General features: G+C 36.8%; 2 protein-coding genes and 1 non-coding gene across 4 annotated transcripts; 1 reads left to right on the top strand and 2 right to left on the bottom strand.

The window, feature by feature from the left end:
- Positions 1-4,700: 4,700 nt before the first annotated feature.
- On the bottom strand, positions 4,701-9,827 carry LOC110690720. The gene is made up of 6 exons (XM_021867594.1): positions 9,526-9,827; positions 9,293-9,344; positions 6,303-8,686; positions 5,877-6,197; positions 5,691-5,790; positions 4,701-5,597 (listed from the first exon to the last, which is right to left on the bottom strand). The coding sequence occupies exons 3-6, from the start codon at positions 7,070-7,072 to the stop codon at positions 4,893-4,895; spliced, it is 1,896 nt and encodes a 631-aa protein (XP_021723286.1). The 5' UTR covers positions 7,073-8,686; positions 9,293-9,344; positions 9,526-9,827; the 3' UTR covers positions 4,701-4,892.
- A 50-nt stretch (positions 9,828-9,877) lies between these two features.
- Positions 9,878-17,359, top strand: LOC110690722. Of its 2 annotated transcripts, none has more exons than XM_021867595.1 (10): positions 9,878-9,948; positions 10,294-11,121; positions 12,561-12,641; positions 13,087-13,161; positions 13,635-13,679; positions 13,763-13,852; positions 14,260-14,361; positions 14,904-16,340; positions 16,442-16,519; positions 16,632-17,359. In XM_021867595.1, exons 2-8 carry the CDS (start codon positions 10,399-10,401, stop codon positions 15,084-15,086), a joined length of 1,299 nt encoding a protein of 432 aa, XP_021723287.1. In that variant the 5' UTR covers positions 9,878-9,948; positions 10,294-10,398; the 3' UTR covers positions 15,087-16,340; positions 16,442-16,519; positions 16,632-17,359. The 2 variants fall into 2 exon arrangements, with proteins under 2 accessions (XP_021723287.1, XP_021723288.1); XM_021867596.1 differs by having other exon boundaries at positions 16,439-16,519.
- TRNAI-AAU lies at positions 15,437-15,510 on the bottom strand. Its single transcript has one exon. It is a non-coding gene; the product is annotated as a tRNA-Ile (tRNA).
- Positions 17,360-22,063: the final 4,704 nt, after the last annotated feature.

Genomic DNA, 22,063 nt, shown 5'->3' with positions numbered 1-22,063 from the left:
CAGCCCGTTTGCTTCTCCTTACCTCCTCAGACTTGCGGGTATAAGCTCGTTTGAGCCCCTCTACGCGCAGCATAGCCTGCAAAAATACAGCCGGTTAATACTGCATATTTAAAAATGCACGTCAAGAAAATTACCGCATGGTTGTTGGAGCATACGTCGGCCAGGTCGACCAGCACCCGGTCGGCATTAAAGGAGTTGATCCCAGGGATCGCCTCCTTCTCGTCCCTGGGGACGGCTTTCAGCATGGCCCGGGCATATTGTGCCCCGTCCGGCCAGCGGGGAGAATTATCTGCACCAGAAACAGACGGTGAGAAACTCGCATATGCTCTGCCTATAGATTGCCGGCTGATTGGAGAATCCCCCGGCTGCGATCGAGACTGTGAATAAGACTTGACCCGCATGGGCAGATCAAGTAGTGTAAGGTCGAAGTTACCTTGGCGGCCCGAACGGCCTTCAGAGGGACCGGTTGCGGTCCTCAATGGGATGGCAGAAAGCACATCCGCAGATCCAAGCCCGTCTGGGACCCTTATTGATTTGCCGCCGGTAGTTTGCCGGTCAGCTGTCTTCTGCACCTTGGATGCAGACTCTTGTTGGGTCGGCGGAGGCCTGACCTGTTTTTGAAGGGACCGGGGCATCTGCTTCCCGTCTTGTAAACGAGAAAAATATAAGTTATGGGATAAAAGGATTGAAATAAACGAGAAGGATCAGACGGTTATACCTTCTTCGCCGCCTGGGCAGCAAGTTTTTTCTCGAGATTGGCTTTCCGGATGTCGGCAGCCGACCTAGCCGGTGTCTTCTCGGTGGGCAGCATTTTCTTGGCTTCTTCTGCAGAGGAAGGCACACAGTTAGAATAATAAATAAGCAAGGAAATAAAAGCATCCGGTTTGAAAGAAACCGGCTGAGTTCCGAATACATACGTTTTTTAAACATGCTGCTTAGACCACAAGCGGACAAGAAGCATTTGTCCCTAAAAAATTCATGTTTGGGCACCCAGTTTCTAGGTACCCTTGCTATCTCTCCGGATGAGAGGGTGTCAGGAACTAACTCAAAAAACCCGGAGTCAAGGATGGTCTCTCTATCATCCTCCGGGACAGGGGGCAGGCAGCACTTGGTCCCCAAGAGTTCTGGTTTCCGGTTGTAGATCCGGAATTCTCTGTTCTCTGCCGTAGTTGGGGCCTTAACCAAGTAGAACCGGTGCTTCCAGTCCGACCATTTGGATGGCTTGTCCAAGGTCATAAGGTATTTGGGCTGGGTGGTCAAGGTATACCAGGCTCTCCAGCCGCCTGGGCTCCTACTCAAGTAATGCATGTGGGCAAACGCCTCCCAGCCGGGGTTGAGGCCCTGCATCTCGCATGCGGCGATATACCCTAAAATATTTACCCATGAGTTGGGGGTTAATTGCCAGAGACCTAGGCCATACCCCCTAAGTATGGCTTTTATTGTGTCGTGGAGAGGGAAGCGGACTCCGGCCACGAAGGCCGCCTCGTAGCACCCGAACCAAGCGTTCGCGTTCGGTTTTCCATCCTCCCACCATATTGTTCCCAGAGCAACCGGGACTTTTATTGTATAGTCACCCCCCAGCGGCCGCCGTTTGATAAAATCTGGCAGCGCAGCCCGCATGAGCTCGCGGTCCTTAGAGGAGACGGCGATCATGAGAGGATCGTTCCTATTATCCCAAGAAGGCCTCTCCGCCTCCTCGCTATCCTCAGATTCGGTTAAGTAGCTGCTACTGCTACTTTGAATGTGACCGGCATTAGAGCCGGCTGGGGAGTTGGAGACCTCCTTATCAGAGCCTACCTGCTCTCTGGTCTCCTGGAGGGGAGCACTCTCTTCGTTTAAAATTCTATCACCCGGGGTGCTAGGAGCGCCCCCGGGTGAGCCTCTCTGCTCTACCTCTCCTTGCTCTACTTCACCGCCTGAAGCTGGGACCTCAGGCGGCTGCTCATCTGAGCTCCCACTTCTGTAGTTGGGATCTCTGGCAGTAGACCGGATTCTGGCCATTGTGTCCTGCACAGACACAGAGTCGGTCGATATGGGTGTTGAAAAAGGGTTGTCCCAAAGAACAGAGGCGGCAGACCCAGTTCTAGACTCAGCTGTACTAATAAACCGGCTGAGTTCACAGCTAGGTTCCGGGTATGGGTATAAGGGGTCCATCTACTTATGGGACCAATGAACAAAAATGCGAGTAAAAGACTCAAACGGAAATACATGAAAAAGCTAGAAAGAATAGAGACGGTACCTAGAAGAAAATCTGGAAATTCTTTGGGATGCTTGCGAAGACGCAGGCGGTTCAAAATCCGGCTGGGTTTCTCTGATTACCCTCTCGAAAACCTCTGGCTAGCTTGCAACGACCCAGACGGTCTGTAGACCGGTTGCTCTCAACGAATCTCAACTCCGAATGCTCTCAACTCTCAAATTGCCGGCTGCTCTCAAATTTTCAGAAATTTGGCAAAGTTTGTAAATGAGAGCTCGGGGGACATCTTCTCCTATTTATAGAATTTGTCCCAGAAGGTGAAAAGTCGTGACTCTTCGCCTTCTGCTTTTCCATCCTTCAAAAAGAATCTGAAGAGTGAGTAAAAAAAAAAAAAAAAAAAAAAAAAAAAAAACCTTTCACCGGCGCCACGTGGCACCCTGCCACGTCAGCACCAGTGAGGGGCAAATGTTTGGGGTAAAAATACCCTAAACACGTGGCCCAATGGCCTAGTGACACGTGGCATCCAGCCATTGGTCGGCAGGGCTCCAATCCTCTGCTGACACGTGTCCTCTAAACCCTAAAAGGGAAACCATCCCTTCCCCACTATAAATAGTGGAAGGACCCTCATTAATGGGGGGCTGGAACATTTGTTGTTCACATTGAATACTCCTCAAAAAGAAAAACACTTACCCCGAGCAATATTAATTGCAGAATTCTCCCATTACGCGAGAGGTAACTTCTACATTACGTGCATTCTACCTCCCGTATCTTTACTAACTTGATCGTCGGAGGCGGAGCTCCTACCCCCAGGAGTCTTCGTGATTTTGCAGGCACAGGCGTCGAAGGGCATTCTTGGAATTGTAACTCTCCCGCAGGACACATCAAAAAACCCTGAAACATGCTGCATGCTCATATCCATATTATGCTTACTAATGCTAGTACTGCAATAGCAGATTAAAAGGACAGATTTTGGTACCCTATGGTCTTTAGTTTCTTGCCTGTACCTTCTACAACAACACTTGAGGTGAGGCCAACAGCTTTGGGGAGTAAAATAGGCCTCGATGTCCTGACCTTGCAGAAATTGAGCGTGCTTCCTGGCAGGGAAGAAAAACGTAGGTGGTTCAAGTTTCTAGACTTCTGGTACAGAAACTACATGCAGAACTGAACCTTCTTTGCCACAACATAAAGCTGTAAATGATATAAGCAGTAAGAAAAAGCCCAGAACACCCTGTGAAACTATCTAATTTAACAAAGACAGTGGTCTTGGTAACAATAAATCAATAGAAAGAGCAAAGCCAACAAAAACTCATAATGCAGCTGCTGAACATGTTAAAGGGCTACAGTAATTCTGAAGAAAGAACCAAGAATATCAAAATTAGCCTATATTTCATAAGAGCTGATATATTAGATAAGTACTTCTATTGGTCAAAATGCAGCAGCAACAACACAATAAGATCGTCTTGTGAAGACTGAAGAGCATGAGCTGCAAAGGCCATTACATCTAAACAAGCGCTACACAACAAAGCTAATGGGAACCATAACAACAAAAGAGTCCCCTACTTCCAATTCAACAATAGCCTAATTTTAAAAGGTAATACCGAATTCGATCTCAATAGACTTCCTATGGTCGAACAGTTTCTAGTCAGCAGGAACTGAAAAGTAAACAGGGACCTCATTCTCAGATGCAGGGATAACAACCAAAATTATGCAGGGCTTGCTTTTCTTTGGAGGAAGTGGACAGAAGTCAATCCTAATTTACCAACCAAAGTAAATCATAAATCAAAAGTATCATAATCAAATTTTAAAGACCAGCCACCACAAAATTACCCAGCAAAAGCAATAAATTTTCCAACCAAAATCATCTAATGATCCTAATTTAACCTTAGATTTGTCTCCCTAAATTCCCAATGGCACCAAATCAAGATCAATCAAATCAAACCAAAGAAACCCAAAACAGAATTAAACACAGGTAATCAAGGAATCAAACTTAGGAATAGAATTTCAAATGAAAAAAAAAATCGAGAGGAGCAGATTCAAAGTATTTACAAGGACATATCATGGTTTTGGAACATCTGGAAAGAAACGTGCAAAAATTAGCAGAAACTATAAAGAACAGATGAGTGATTACAATACTAAAAATAAAGACTCTGGGCATGATTCACAGAATTACAGATATTACATAGAATATGTCAAACAAAAAGTATTAATATGATGAAGGGATAATTCTTTTGATACATGCAACATCTCAGAGCCCAAAACCATCACTGCTAAAAATTACGGAGTAGAAGGGAAAAACAAACCTGGGTCCACCTTGGGATAGCAGGTCTTCAACTCGCTTCACCTCTTTTTAAGACAGTATCTTTTCCAAAGTAGAGACTCAAGGGGCAGCTTTCCGTTGAAACAGAAACTTTTCTGCATTGTCCCATGTTGGAATTTTCTGAACCGTTACAGTCATTTAATCAAGAAATAGTTCACATGAAAGGGACAAAACTAGGACACAATGGACTCAACTTTGTCCAATACAAGTTCTGCATCCTACTAATTTCTCTCGTCATTTTAAAACAGCATGAGACACAGTGAAGAAACAAGGTTTTCAAGATCATTAATCATGCCAACATACAAAAAAAGCAATACATCCTATTTCACGATCACTAATCATGTCAAAATACAAATTAAGTAATCCAAATCAACACTAAATTCAACAAAACAAATCAGACTCATCATCCTCATCATCATCATCAGCAGCACCGCTGTCATCACTTGAATCACAGCTAGACTCGTCGTCATCAGCCTCTTCTTCAGCATCCACTAGCATTCCCTCAACACCATCATCCTCGTCCTGCGAAATACCTTCTTCACCATTATATTCAGGAATCTCATCTGGAGCACATAGAGCTGGTGGAACCTCAATAGTTGCCTCCTGAAAAATGCCTGAGTCAACCTGAGCATCAATCACTGACTTCGCCTTTGTCTTAAACACAGCCCACCATTGAGCAGAATCCTTCTTAAGGCTGGGATAAGGTGCAAAGTACACTTGCCTTACTTGGTATGGCAACACAAAAGGATTACAGTTTGGGTTTTTCTTCACATGGTTGACCTCAACAAGCTTGTACTGCTCATGAATATTAATATCCTCCATCCAACTGCACTTGAACAATATTGTCTTATACACTCCAAGATTTCCGGTGTAAACAAGTTCAATCACATCATCCAAAATGCCGAACTCTGATCCATCTTGATGGGACACACAAACTCCATAATTCATGGTCGACTTGTGTTTGCCATACTCATATGTTTGAAAACTGAAACCATTAACAGAAAATTGACTCCATGTCTGAGCTTGTTTGCATGGACCCAACGCCAAAGCACGCATCACATCACTGGTTGTCATTGATCGAAGTACCTAATTTGAAATAGCCAATCAATGGTAACGAATGTGAATACATATAGATTAAAATTATAATAACAATTCAAGAATATTTTGAACTTCACTCACCTGTGACTTGAACCACTCAGAAAACTCAGCTTCGCATTTTTCCCAAACGTCCTCCAATACTACACCCGGTCGAGTACGAACAATGTGCTCCTCAAACCACCTATATAATTTCAAATTTATCATGTCGTAGTAAGTCTCTGAAATGCCATATAGATCTCAAACAATGATATGTATTTAGGTACTTACTTCTCGTAGTCACCTAAGATGCCACAGTTTGCTAACACATACATATGTGCATGTTGATACTCAACGTTTTCCAAGAAACGACGACTACCTTCATTAGGTGCATGACCATAAACCTTAAACAATTCTGGGACATCTTTTTCTTGCAAGTGTCTTTCAACTTTTGAATTCACATTCTTTCCTAAGTCCTGTGCTTTTGTGTCCACTTCTGACTGAAAGTAATGTGAACAAAAGTTTGCAATCTCCTCGTTTAAGTAAGCATTGCATATTGAACTTTTGACACGAGCCTTGTTTCCGACCTTGCGTTTCAGATGGTTAAAAAACCTAGCAAAAAGGTAAATAGTGCCTGAGAAATTTAATGGACCACTTTGAATATGGAAACTAGAATGTAAGGACATTTTAACAATTTAAAACTGAAGTTCCTATTACCTTTCAAATGGGTACATCCACCGATATTGTACAGGACCACCCATCTTGGCCTCGTATGGCAAATGCAATGGTAAGTGTTCCATAGAGTCAAAAAATGCAGGGGGGAAAATCACTTCAAGCTTGCAAAGGATCTCAGCAATGTTGTGTTCCAAGCGCTCCATGTCACTCACTTTGATGGTAGAGGAACACAGGTCTCGAAAGAATTGACTGATCTCTGTAATTGGTTTCCAAACATGCTCTGGGAGCAATTCCTTCAAAGCGACCGGAAGTAGCCTCTCCATAAAGACATGGCAATCATGACTTTTCATGCCGCGAAGCTTACAAGTCTGTAGATCAACAAATCTGGTCAAGTTTGAAGCATATCCATCTGGAAATCGCAGATTTTGAACCCACTCGCACAACGCCTTCTTTTGTGCCTTGTCAAGTGTAAAAGGTGCTTTTGGCATGCTTTCTTTTCCTCTGTCATCTAACGTGAGCTCTAGTTGTGTTCGTTTGCAAACACGTGCCATGTCTTTTCTAGCAGCCACCGTGTCCGAGGTATGTTTTTTCACATCCATCACAGTGTTAATCAATTGATTAAAAAAGTTTTTTTCAATGTGCATAACATCTAGGTTGTGACGAATTAGCAAATTCTTCCAGTACGGAAGCTCCCAAAGTATGCTTTGTTTAAACCAACCCTTTTTTGCATTTTTTATCCTTTTAAGAGCTTCCGGCCCATCAATAGCTTTTGGCATGTCCTTCACACAACGCCACAACTCTTCTCCAGACATGATGTGTGGAGGGGAGTGCTTTTCAACTCTATTCTTACAAAATGCTATTTTATTGTTTCAAAAGGGGTGGTTAGGAGAGAGAAATTGACGATGACAGTCAAACCAAGAAACTTTGCCTCCATGGTCAAGCCAAAAGGCTTTGCTTTTGTCCAAACAGTAAGGACATGCCTTTTTCCCCAAAGTAGACCATCCAGATAGTATTCCATATGCTGGAAAATCACTAATGGTCCATAAGATGGCTGCCCGGAGATTAAAATTTTGTTTCCTTGAGATGTCATAAGTAGTGGCGCCATTCTCCGACAACTGTTTCAGCTCTTCAACTAGCGGTTGCATGTACACATCTAAGTTTCTTTTCAATTTTTTCGAACCAGGTACAAGCAAAGAAAGGAACATGAAAGGCTTTTTCATACACAATGACGGAGGCAAGTTGTATGGGGTTAGAGTGACGGGCACATATTGCCCTCCAAATTTACCATGTGGTGCAAATCCATTGGTGCACATACCAAGTCGAACATTACGAGGCTCGGAGGCGAAATCAGGAAAAGATCTATCCAAGTGCTTCCAAGATTCACTGTCCCTAGGATGAACCATTTGGTTTTGGACTCGGGGTTTCTTGGCATGCCATGTCATGTCCTTTGAAATGCTCTTAGTTGCAAACAACCTTTGCAACGTGGTGTGATTGGAAAATATATTAAAACTTTTGAGGGAACCAAGGCACCCTTAGAAGTCTTCTTGTATCTATCACTATCACACAATCTACATTTGTCTAAGTGGGCATCACCTCTCCAAAAAAGCATACAACCCTTAGGGCATGCATGTATCTCCTCATGAGGAAGTTCAACCCCTTAATAACTTTCTTTGTTTCGAGGAAAGTCCTACCTATGTTGTTGCTGTCCGGAATCGCTTCACTTAGCAATGAAGCAAATCCATCAACACACTTGTGTGGCAAGTTGTATTCACATTTCAGTCTTGTTATTTTAGATGCCATCTCCAACACAGACATGGTACTCCCATCATAAAGTGGTTGCTCTGCTGCCATCACAAGGTCAAAAAACTGCTTTGCTTCCACATTTGGCTCTTCTTCCACGACACTTGAGTTTCCTTTAGCCAACAGTTCCTGGTTATTCTTATTAACATTAACAACCAGTTTCTGAGAAGAAGAATTCCCAACCTGTTTTTGAGAAGAAGAATTCCCAACCAGTTTCATAGTAGAAGAATTCCCAACCAGGTTCTGAGAAGAAGAATTCACAACCAGGTTCTGAGAAGAAGAATTCCCAACCAGTTTCTGACAAGAAGAATTCCCAACCAGTTTCTGACAAGAAGAATTCCCCTGGTCTAGATCTGAAAAACCTTCCCCATGGCAATACCAATCATAGTAGTTAGGAATAAATCCCTTCTTGTGTAAGTGATCTTTGACTGTCTTCGGATCGTAGATACGTAAGTTCTTACATTTAGAACAAGGGCATCTAACTTCATCTATGTTTGAGCCCTCAGGATTTTGTCTGCAATGCTCCATGAAGTCTTCAACCCCTTTCAAGAACCCGGGCTTAAGATTACGCCCACTAAGCCTATCATACATCTAGCTGCGCTCCCTCCGTTTCATGATAACAAATTCTACGCATCACACAAACGATGTCATAAAACACTGTGTGACCGCACTTAAGGAATTCATGTAAGAAATAAACCCAACTAAAGTGACTCTGTGTTTAAGTAATGATATTACACCACTTGTGGCATTGTGGCAACACAGTGAGAGTAATCTGATTATATAATCAGGCTTATTGGGTGAGCAGGAATGAATAACAAATTTAAAATCTAGCATATATAAAACCATTCAATGCAATTACTATTGACTCAAGATGCTCCTACAACGAGTTAAATGTTTCCCATACATTACTATTCAACACAGAATTAAAATACAACTTAATACAATACTACATAATTAACACCCACATAATTGCAAAACTTAGTCTACTAACACAACTTAGTATAATAACACTGTATCTAACACTTAGAATAAATATTAACACAACCTAACCAATTCAAAAGTATAACATAACTTAATTTGTCAACAAACAACCAAATTATAACACACTACTCCATAACATAAACAAGTAGGAAAAAATCAATTACACAACTACCATGAACATACAAATTACTGCATTTCACATTTCATTGAACAAAATCTGAAAAAATAAAATAAAATTGGAGATTACTTACCTCTAATTAACCTGGATTATTGGCTCCAACCAAGAAATATAATTGCAAAAATCTACCAAAAAAAAAAAGGGTTAGTGAGTTTGGAAAATGCTTGATACAAAAAACTCGAAAAACAGTTGAATTACTACATTAGAAAATCAAAAAATATAGGGTTAGGGTTTAAAAAAATTTGGGTAAATTTACTACAAAAAAAAAAATTAAAAATTGTATAGAAAAAGTTAAGGATTACATACCATGAGTGAAGAAGGACAGAATCCGGCGGATGAAGACGGCGGAGACGGCGGTTTGGACGGCGACGGCGGTGAATATCTACTTTCTCTCTCCTATCAATTCTTCCCTTTCAATTTTTTTTTTTTTTTTTCCAGAAGTAAAGTTTGGTTACTGAAGAATTTGCTGAGTCAGTAATTTTTAGTCGCATTTCAGCAATAGTTTCAAAACTGTCGTAAAATCGGTCGTTATTATTTCTGAAAATTAAAAATAAATTGAAAATGCAACTTATTAAGCCGTCGCTAATAAGTTTTACCGACGGGTCTTTGTCAGTCGGTAAAATCCGTTGCTTTTTATCTGTTTTTTTTTTTTTTTTTTTTTTTTTTGCTGTAAATATACTTCGTCTTCCATCAATTACTTTTGCAACGCTGCAACATTCACTGACTTCGGTATTTTCTCTCTCCTCCCTAATCTCCTATACCTCAATATAAGTTCATTAACCATATTAATTTCCAATTTGTTTTTGGAGTTTATAATTACTCGTTTAATATTGTAATTTCCCTTTTTTAATTTATGTATAAGCATACTATTATTGCAATGGTTTTCCAAATTGATGGTTATATAATACAAATTGATGTTAGTTTTGTGTTGTTAGTGGGATTTGATTTCAATTTCATGTATTTTGTGACAATTTATTTCAATTTCATACTGTAATTGGTACTTTTATTTTTTAGTACTGTATAAGTTTATTCAGTTATTGAGTGTTTGCTCCTTTGCTTCTTGTTGTTGGCCAGGATTGAGGGTTCAATATGGAGTTGAATTGAAATTGTAATTCAAAGTTGAAGAAATTTGCATTATATTTCAACTTCCATCTTCACATATTGTCCTGAAGTTTAGTCATGTGTGACTGTGTTCAGTCAGCTGCTATTATAGCTAACCGATTTAGCGGCATTCGATTTCGAATATTAGGTCAAGCTCAATGTGGTTGGAATCGCAAGCCAGTGTTTTTGGCACCAGAAATATTAACTGGGTACAAAGATTGTTCTGTTATTAATAAACTGTCAAACAGAAAATGCAGGAGACATGAGAAGGTTATTATGGATAGAAGAGTTGTGACAAATTTGGGTGTGTTTGGTTTAAATGCATTTGATTCTGGTTCTGACTTGAGGCTGAAAGAGGGAGGGGATGAGGATTTTGAATTGGGTTTGCGAAATGGTGAAGAAAAGCTTAAAGACTTAGGTTTGATCGGTGAAAATGAAGCTTCTGATGATATGAGGAATTATGATAGCTTGAACAGTGAGAAAAATCAGAATGGTGAGCTTGGGCAGTTGAATTTCGACGAACTTTTACAGGAGGAAGGTGAAGGGAGAGTTTCTAAAGCTGCAGATTTAATGTCTATTAAAGGTGATGGGAAGAATGAGGATTCGGAGTTGGGTTTTGACCAATTTGAGGAGCTTCAACAGTCCAACTCAAAGCCAAAACACAAGCTAGAGAGGAAGGTGGAATCTAGGAGTAGAAAGCAGTTGGCAAAGAGATCAAGCATTCTTGCAAAGCAAGTGATAGGGATTGAATCCGCTTGCAGTTTGGGATTTGTTTCACAGCTGTGGGTTGACACTGCAACTGTATGCTCATACTATCCTTTACCTCATGTATTTTAAATCTGAGTACATTCTCCATTTATATATTCAGTATAACTTACATGCACCTTTTGCTTTCTTGAAAGATTGATTAGTATCATCTTGCTGCGAAGATTCACAAGAACTGTCTCTATTATGCACATTCTTCAATTAAATTGCATTACTTGTGTCAGCTGTGTCACATAAACACTTATTTGATACCTCAAATGGATACTTAGGTTAGATTTGATCCATGAAATATGCAGTAAGAGAGATCATTGGAAGACTGCAAAGAATGTGAGTAACTTAGAATTAACAACAATACATCATAATTTCTTAAATATGCAGTGTGTTTGGCTTTGGTTGAAGAGTTTTGGTGAGGGGAGAGTGAGGAGTTCATTACTCTATATTCACTTGTTTGGATGAAGAGTTGATGGAGGGAAGAGGATTAGAGAGATCTATTTTCTTTCCCGGTCTAATTAATTAAATTTTTCTAATGTTTTTAGCAGGAAAATGCAAGTCCCCTCTTTCTCCCCTCCCATCCCTTTTCCTTCCCTCTCTTCCCCTCACCTCCTCTTCCAGCCTTCTCTCTTTGATTGTTAACCAAAAACTTTCTTAGTAAAGCTAAACTAGCACTTTCCATTCTCATAGTGTCAGTCATGGTTCTTTTTTTTTTTTACGCTACACAATTAGTGGTTAAGCCTCATTAGTGGTTCTCTTTGCACTTTGGTCTGTTCTTTGACTAGTATTTGCAAGGAATCAATATTTAGGGGAGGGTATGTTAGGAGGGATTTTCTATGAATAGGCCTCATTAGAAAGAAGAAGGATATGTTGAATATTGTGTGGTTTGGGAGAGTGAGCCTCTCGAAAGCTCATATTTAGAGAGAATCCACCTCTTGAAAATGGAATTATCATCCAATTTATTGTAATTCTCATCTTATCAATATAATCATCTTCTTATTAATTTTCTGCCATTGTTAGAGCTGTTAGCTATGTCAGTTCCTAGCATATTTTTTCCTCCAGAGATTTCATGCTCGATGACTGTTATCTTTAAAATGTTGGTCGTTGATACTTAAATAATATTGAATAAGGTGCTTGTTTAAATTTCAGGTTTTTTCTTTATAAGGAAGTGGTGCGGTACAAGTCAATAAGATATGATGAATTTATCATCTTAAGCTAAATGACCAAGCAATTATTTGTTAGCATATAAGCATACTCTGTTTGTTTTATTGACTATGGATTTTATCAATGGGGTGCCACTCCTGTATCTTGACTTTGTGTATGAATCGAAAGTCTGAATTCAGTTCTAGCAGATTTTATTCGGTATTTCTGTGACTAAATACACAAATTTTCTTTTTCTTTTTTTTTTTTTTTTTTTTTTTTTTTTATGACATGTACTTTGGCCTGTTATAATCCCCTTTGCTCTTGTTGCTTATGTTTTTCAGTGGGCAGTAATGGAGGTTGAAGTCAGGCCAAACTTGCTTTCTTCAGAATCAGTAAAATTTCTTCTTGAAGATATTAAAAAGGTATATAGCTTTACTCTTTTGTAAGTTTTGGCTTTAATATGTCTAGCTAAAATAGCATACAAATTTGAACAATTCAGCTGCCTATTGTTGCATGCACCTATACCACCATAACAGTTCTCTTTTTTCGTCTGCCCACTTCAGATTGTGTAATTTATTCACGTTTATAGCTGGACTTATGCTTGGATCATGATCGTGGTTTTGGTTTATTGTTACATTGGTGGGAGACAAATTGTGTGGCTGACCACAAGTATTGTCATGCTGAATAGACTTCAATTATGTCTCCCTTGTTATGAGATTCACCTATTTCACCCACAGGCCATTTTGTACCATGTTTATGACATTAATGGAAGTAATTGTTGAAGCAACACAAGTAATACTTTTTTTTATTAATTGTAATAGTAATTGTTCTCTTGTCATTTAAGTATGAATTTTTAAATGTCTACAGGTTGGTGATGTGGTGCTTGTACAGGAGGAAAACTATATACAAAATGAATTTAGTACAGTTGGACTGGAAACCTTGGTATGTTCTGTGATTTCTCTTCCAACTACATTTGAAGTGTAAACTAGCTGGTAATTATAGTAAAAAAGGTAGATGCGGCTGACAAACAATGATGTTATGGTCAAAAACATGCCCTGCAATACATGGAAGTGTGGTCATATAAAAAGCTGCTCCTAAATTCATGAACTCACACATTGAGTACATGTGGTGGATAGATTAGAGCTAAAGTGACTAATTTATTGTTAACTTGTGGGGTTCATACACAGTATTTGTAGGAATATACCATTTACTCTTCATAAAAAACTTTGCTGTGAGAATACTGCTTGCTAATACAATATTACGGCAAAATAACTTTTTGCAGAATATAAGTTTGATCTGTTGCATAAATATATTTGTGTGATTTGGTAGGACTGTGGGAGGTTTGTTACTTATACATTTGAATTCTTGTAATATTCGTATCCAGTTATGAGATCTGACTTTTGCCTTTCTGTTAGGTAGGGTACAGTGTTGTAACACCTAGACAAAGAAATTTGGGAAAGGTGAGTGTGTCTGATCCATGCTTGATTTAGAGGACAAATTTACTCATGATTCAATTGCAATTAATTTCTGCTCATTCTTGTAGGTTCGTGGCTACACTTTCAACATCAACTCTGGTACTGTGGAGTCTCTTGAGCTCGATGCATTCGGGTATTCAGTTATTCCTTCAAGTCTGGTAGGTCATTTGTGCTTCTATAGTCATAGTTTGAACTTGCACACCATTGGTTAGCATAGGCTTAATTGGAACTTGACAAATCCGGCTTTGATTATTAGACAAGGCCTACCACACTTATGAACATGCACTTCAATAATGAAGAGACAAAAAAGCTGACAAACCCCTTGAATATCATTTTATGGGTGACAATGACTTTTTATGACATATGGTTGATCAATTATCATCTCTTCCTTTCATTGATTTGCATAAAGGTTTCCATTTTTGAGCGAGAGTGAGGGACCACATTTAATGTCTACCATTTATTATGTAAAATGGAACTTTCATAAGCTTTTGTTATGATTTTCTTATATAAATCAAATATAGTCTATCCTATTTAATGAGTTATTGACTCATCTTGATGATTTCAGGTAAGTACTTATGCCTTGTTCAGTGATGATGTACTTGAGGTAGTCTCAGATCTCATCATAGTGCATGAAGCAGCAGTCTCACGCATCCAAAGGTTGACCAAGGTAATGACTCTTTGAGTTTTTCTTAATGCAATGAACAAAATTATAATCATTCATTTGAGGAGTTGGTAACGTTATTCAGATCACTGCATTGCCTCAACTTTTAGGCTCATGTCCAACATATTAGGGTTCAAGGCTGTGATATGTCTTGCCTAGGATTCAGGTTCAATTCGCCGTCCATATTTTAGGCTGTGAAGCGGCAAATTAGCAATGCTCATTGATAATTGGCTAGTTGTTTTGGAGAAAATTACTGCAGCAAACTTTACTCAAACCTTTAGGATTTTTTATGACTCCTCCCGCCCCTTTTTCTTTCTAGGGATGATAGAGAATGCTCCCTATCTGTTCCAGAACACTCTACAGTACTAATGCTAATAAGTAATATCAGTAAATCACATGTGCATAAACAAAAGACGCTATAGTTTAGAATTGAAGGAATAATTTCCCTGGAAAGCTCTTCCTAAACTTTTAAACTGCAATCAAAAGTGAATATGCATAGTTTTTACACATCCATGTTGGTTGAATATCTTATCTTGTTCGCTTGCCAGGGATTGTTAGGCACGAAGATCGCTGAGACATCAAGCATTAATCTCAAAAACCGCGACATGGAATTAGATTCTACACAATCTGTTAAAGATCGTAAGCCAAGAAGGAAACCAAGTAAGCGAAAATTCTATCCAGGAACTAGGGATCTGGACAATGACTTTGATCTCCCTATGGATTACATGTAGTAAATACTACAGTAAATGTTAATTTTTTTAAAAAAAAAAAAATATATACTCCTCCTACCCTCCCTTTGTAATTAATTTCATATACTCCATAAGTTTGTAAAATTTCGTTCTCACTACCTAATTTATTTGAACAAAATTATGTATTCAATAGTGAAATAAAATCAATTTAATTTCTTTTCTTTGAAGTATTTGGTCTACAAATAAGATTGTAATTCAATTTTTTTGGTTTTTTACACAACTTTGAAACTCATGCATGAAAGCTGAAAACTTTGCAGTTTATGAGGTTCAATTATACAATGATACATAGACTCTTGATGTTGATTTTAATTTGGGAAAAAATAAATAAATAATGGCCTATGCAGGTCTCGAACCTGCGACCTTCGCGTTATTAGCACGACGCTCTAACCAGCTGAGCTAATAGGCCTTGATGTTGAGACACTCTAGTGCAACATAAAACACTAAATCAATAATATCACAAATTCTTCAGATTCTCTCATTTCTAAAAACTGTACAGTACAAAATTCTGATACTCCTTAATAATGTGTTTTTTGTCGTAACATTGGGACACTAATTATCGTTTCACGGAAAAGACATACATTTGCACCTAATCCCCTAATAGCCGTTACCCGCCCCTCTCAATTCAAATTCAAATTAGCAATCATACTTTATTTTTATACATTAAAATAATCATATATAAATTGTCTATCAAAATTTTCATAATCACCACCTTCATTTCTTTGACTATCATCTCCTCACTCCCTACACACATCCTTTCTCTCCTGTCTTCCATTCTCGATGCTCGCCGCCGAGCAACCCTCCGCATCTCCCCACTTCCGCCACCCAAAACCCGGTGGCCGAAAACCTTTACAACCCAAAAACAGCATTGTCATCAACAACAATCACTATGATCCTTCTCCAAAACAAAAATCAAACCCACCAAAAACAAATCAACTTTTCATCCCAACATTATCACCCATTATCATCGTCAATGATTCTAATAAGGAGAACTGGGATCCGACCATCCCTCTCATTGAATCCATGGATGCTTCCTTAGCCGATGAGCTGACCGCGGTCAAGCAGAAGCTAGAACGACTCAAGTTTGAAAAAGATAAGATTGATAAAATGCTTCAAGAGCGAGACCGTATTCTTGAGATTCAAATGACTGAGCTTAATCACCGTGGAGAGTTTCAGAAGGAGCTCGAAATCGAAGTCGATCGACTTTATCGATTGAAGCATCTCAAGCTCGCTTGCACAGTATGTAATTATGCAAATTAATACAACCCCAGATAATTTAAATATTGCTGGATTTATTTTTTAAATTTTGCTGATTATTAAATTGAATTGAATCGAAGCAGAGGATGTCTCCAATTCGGTCATTGAGGGAAAAAGAAATGGAGAAGAAGAACAAGGATTCACAACCTGAGCTCACTATTGTAAGTGTTGTTTCATTCTTGTATACATTTGGTTATTGACATTTTATTTATTACATTAATTTATTTATTTTGAGACTGATTAATTTTGTAAAATTATTTATGAATTTTATAGAGTGAATCGTCTGAGAAATCAGGGGAAAATAAGGAGGAAATGGTGGATGAAAACAGCACTTCAGAGAGTCCAGCCCCGAGTTTTTCGAGTTCGAAATCATCCACATCAATTACTTCCACATCCAATTCCAATTCCAATTCCAAGTCGACAGCGAGTTCAAAATTGTTGCCAATTCGGTTAAGGTTGGGGTTGGGATTGGAAAGTGCATTGGATGATGATAAGTAACAATGTATAAAGAGATGGAGGAAAACACATACAAGTAGTATATTTTCAACCATGGTTGATTGATTGATTGATATAAGATAATGTTCCAATTGCTAATTAATTTTCAGGCAAACGTATGTAATGTCTTGTTATATATGCTGCAATTTATGGTGATATCAATTTGCTCTTTAAGATTATGTTTGATTTGTTATGTGTAGTTGTTCGTGTACACAGGCAACTTGTTTTCCTGTTATTTATGCTATCATTCTTAATAGCCTTTAGGCAGAAGACTACGTACTAGTGGTAGTACTCGAACTTGTGACCTCCTAGCCATAACCGAACATAGGTGATTAACATCTAGACCAAGGCACCAAGCAATCAAGCATGCATGTTCCTGTAGCAACAAGCCAACAAGTACCTCAGCTAATAAAAGGGTGGGTCAGTGGATGTAGTGGGGAAGTCACAGTAGTGCATTTAGTGTCTGGCTGATACCTCGTTAATAAATAAAAAATTATTCCCTATAATATATACTATTGCAGTTTTTTTTTAAAAAAGTTTTTTTAGTTGACACGTATTCCTTTTTAGAAAGTTTTTTTAGTTGACACGTTTTATTTTGGGGTAAATTTTTTACCTTGCATTTACAAGCTACCCCACTTGTTTTTTATTCTCTCTCACTCTCTCTCTCTCCTCTCCTTAATAGGCGGAGGAACTAAATAAAGACGGAGGAAGTATATGTTTCACAAAGATATACTTGTATGGAGTAATTTACAGTCTTTGACACTTCATGAACAAAACATTGACACTCTTCTCTGCCTTTAATATTCTTGTTGTGCCAAATCAGCCAATAGGATATGGATTCATAATTTTGCTGGTATTGTATTCATGAAATCAAATACTAGAAGTAAATATCAAGTTTAAAATAGGATTGCAAAAAGTTATTTTACATTAGAAACTTGTAGGCAACAACATAAAACCATACGAAATATCTTTTAGTAACATTCCTAAGCATATTCGTCTCGCTTTTAATTTAAGGGAATAAGGCAACTAATGTTGGAAGATTTCCCTAAAGATTTTTGAATTGTAAATTAATTCCCGATTTGCGTTGGTTTAAAAACTTATTCCCACAATATTGTCCACGTAGGTTTGGTAGTTTTTTTTTTTTTTTTTTTTTTTTTGCAAAGAACCGCTAACGGTGATAGCGGTTCTATACTTATAAAACCGCTAATGTCGTTAGCGGTTCTTGTATTAGGCTCTTGTATAAGAAAACTTCACAAGTTAAACTTAATATAAATTAATATAATAAGTATAGAACCGCTATCACCGTTAGCGGTTCTTTGTAAAAAAAAAAAAAAAAAAAAACACCAAACCTTTTTCCAATCCTAAGTGGACAATATTATGGGAATAAGTTTTTAAACCGACGCAAATAGGGAATTAATTTACAATTCAACAATTTTTATGGAAATCGTTCAACTAATGTTCTTTTCATCCAATTAATAAGTATCAAGTAACTTATCTTATAAAGCCTAAAGCTATATTATTACAATTTTATTATTAGTTTTTATCTTATCTTATACAAACACATTTGAACGTATGTACATTATCTTATAATTACGTATTCCCCTCAATGAAAAATCTTATAATTACGTTAACTTATTAATCCGAAAGAAGTCCATACAAGGTGAAGAGATTAAATAGAAAGATTAAGCTCAAATCACAAAATAATTAAGTGAAGGTTAGATTTGTTCAAACTAGTAGAATTAATTTGGTGAAGAGATTAAATTTTTGTTCACAAAACTCAATCAAATATTCACCTAATCAAATCTAAAACGTGTCCAAATATATTTTAAATGGTAACGTGACCTCAAAAGGTATAATTCAAAATTAAAAGGAGTATTAATTCAAAATAATACTAAAATCATCCATCCTACAAAAATAAAATAGTGGTATATATACGCAATGTAGTCATTGTTCTTCTACAAGCTTCTTAGTTGCATATTTGGGAGATTTAAAGATTGATTTTTTTAGCCACATAAACGGCAACAAAGAACGATAATACAAAATAAAAAGGCATAATAACAAAGAAACAGGCTAAGGTTGTGATTGTTACGCATAATTTAAATCACATCAGGCGAGCCGCAACCAAAAGCTTTCGCCACTACAAATCAAACTTGTTTTATGCGTCTGCCATTTTGCTACTTTGCTTATAATGTTAGTGAATGAAAAAGACTCTCTTTTTTTCTTTGTTATTGGGGAAGTAGTGGACTAGTGGGAATGTGGGATTGCCTTCATCAATCTTCTACATAACTTGTAAAGGAGGCCACATATATAATGGTAACAAGATGATCATGTACGCTTTTACTAGAACTACATGCACACGTAAAATTCATATATATATATATATATATATATATATCATCTCGTATTATATTTATTTATTTATTTATTTTGGTGTTTAGAGAGTCACAAGCCCATAACTCACAAGGGTAGGGGTGAGAATTGATCATAGGATCACTTGGGATAATGAGGGAAGCTCAAACCACTTGAACTATCTTTTACTCTCACATCTCGTATTATATTAACATTGTCTTAGAATTAAAACAAAATTGCATTATGTATGGGGTTATTTAACTATTCTAGGCTATTTACTTGTTTTGTGTGTGGATATCAAACTATTAAAGATTTGGTTGGCTTAAATAATAGAGATATTAATTAGTAGCCAACATCTTTTTAATTTTGATTACTTTGTCTCATTTTTTGCTCTTTGCTCCTGTTAAATAAAAAAAGTGGATATATAAACAAATTCCATTATTTTATACTACTTTCATTTCTATAAATGATTGTAATTAACGCTCGCTGTTTGTTTTCTTCTGTTTAAAAAATTTGCTTGTGTTTTCTATTTTTAGTAAAAAAATTTCCTTGTTCAATTTGCTCTAATACCATGATAAACGGGCCTGGGCCGCACCCGACATAACTATTCACTTTATACAACCTAGGTAGTTTCACCTCAAAACCATATGCCAATAAGGAGAGTAGCCCTTTAGTCTTGTAAAGTGGACACAACTTTCTTATTTCTTCAATGTGGGATACACTTCCCAATACAAACTCTTACTATAAACTAAACCAATGTGGGATAACACACCACTCACATGTGGGTAATCTCATGGGCTTAACACTCCCCCTCACATGTGAATTGTCTATAATATTGGCTCAGATCACAACGCTACTTAACCTAGCTCTGATACCATGATAAACGGGTCTGGGCCACACCCAACACAACTATCCACTTTATACGACTTAGAAGATTCCACCTCAAAAGATTGAAATAAATCAGTTAGTGTATAACCTAGTACTAATGTATTCCAATAAAATAATGTGAAATAGTTTTATTGGGAGTATTATAAAATATAATTATCTCCTTCATAAACATTGGTGGCAAACATGTAATTGAAGTTAGTTTTAATATAAAATCGCTAATGGAGTGAGCAGTTTTAATTTCCCAAATATTACGGAGTACTATTTTTCTTATCTGATCTAAACAAAACTTTTTCTTTTTCTTTTTTATCAGATAAAACTTTAAATAATAAGGTATTGAACATGGTGAATTAAACTTTTTTTTTTTTTTGGAGGGATGGTGAATTAAACGTAGTATTATGACTAATCACACATTCACAGTTCTGCTTTTACACGTCAAACATATAAATAGGAGAATAATTCTACTGCATGGGCTTATCCATTTTGCCATACATGGTACGTATTCCCTTCTTAGTGGATTAGCTTTCTTCTTTAATTCTAGACCCCTACATTTGGATCAAAGCTTTGAGACCTATTCACCTATTGCACTCAAAATTCGTTAGTTAAAGATATACACAAAATTTCTTATGGAGATTGGAGAATAAATCTTAAGGAAGAAAAAAGAAAGAAAAAGGGTAGATTTATTAAGTTGAATACAATTCTACTTTCTAGTGTAATTATAAGATTAAAAATACAGAGTATTGGGCATATGTGTGATTCCATTTAAGCGTGTATCCATCCATCCAATTCCAAATATGGATAGTCTAATAAGTTATAGTATACAATCCCAATTTCATAATATTTGCAACAAATGTTGAGTTTGTACGAGTTTTTAGCTAGGTAAAATTTATTTGTGAGTATAAATAAAGAGACATAGAGATACATATGACATATCATGTGGAGAGAATAGAAAGAAATGACAGATTAAAAAAGAAATTAAAATACTGATATATTTGTTGTACATATATAATGTGTAACATCCATATTTAGTAATGTTGCATAGATATAATATGAAACAATGGGAGTATAAAATTTTAAAAAGCCTATATAATTCTAAAAACTTTTATTTAAATTTTAAAAGTTGATAGGTTTAAAATTTCATATGAAATTTTCCTTAAAATAATAATAATAATAATAATAATAAAAATATATGAAACATCCAATAAGTTAAGTTTGCTCACCTTGAGCCTAGACTCATACAATATTTTTGTCAAAATAATGTAAACAAATGGCCTTATATTATTCCAATTCAATTGGTTTCTTTTTACTTTTCTTGATTTCATTCATAATTTCATATTGATGTAAATGATAATCTTTTATTAATATATATCTTTAAGTTGAGTTAAAAATAAAGTTTCTTTTCACTTTAATTTTATTTTATCTTGTCTTATTAGCCTAAAATCCTTTAACTTATTAACTCTTGTTAGGACGAAGGGAGCGATTTATATTGATACATACCAATAACACATGTCAATGATATTACATACAAAAGTATTGTATTATTTTCGAAAGACAAAATCACAAAAGTATTGTATATCTATTAAAAGATGAAGAGCTTCCTTAACCCTTAAGAGTACAATAATCTCTTTCAAAATTTCAATTATGTATACATAAAAATCTTTTAATATTGATATGATAAAGAGCTACTCCATACCACTCTAGCAAAGCAATACACCATTATTATTATTATTTTAAAGAAAATCCTATCAATCTAATACACATGCATGTTCTAAATTTGAGTAACTTTTGCGCATAATATATATATGGATTACTTTCCCGTCTAAAAAAAGAGGTTACTTTAAATGAGTCTCAATCAATTACCAAAAAAAGAGTTTAATTAATGAGTGAATTAGAAACTCATATGGAGCGGTGACCTAATCTTTACTAATCAAACAAATTGAATTATTAATAATAAAGCCTAAACAAAAATAGCAATA

The sequence above is a fragment of the Chenopodium quinoa genome, unplaced genomic scaffold, assembly GCF_001683475.1.
Source record: "Chenopodium quinoa cultivar QQ74 unplaced genomic scaffold, ASM168347v1, whole genome shotgun sequence".
Taxonomy (NCBI): domain Eukaryota; kingdom Viridiplantae; phylum Streptophyta; class Magnoliopsida; order Caryophyllales; family Amaranthaceae; genus Chenopodium; species Chenopodium quinoa.
This window is presented reverse-complemented; position numbering and strand designations above follow the sequence as displayed.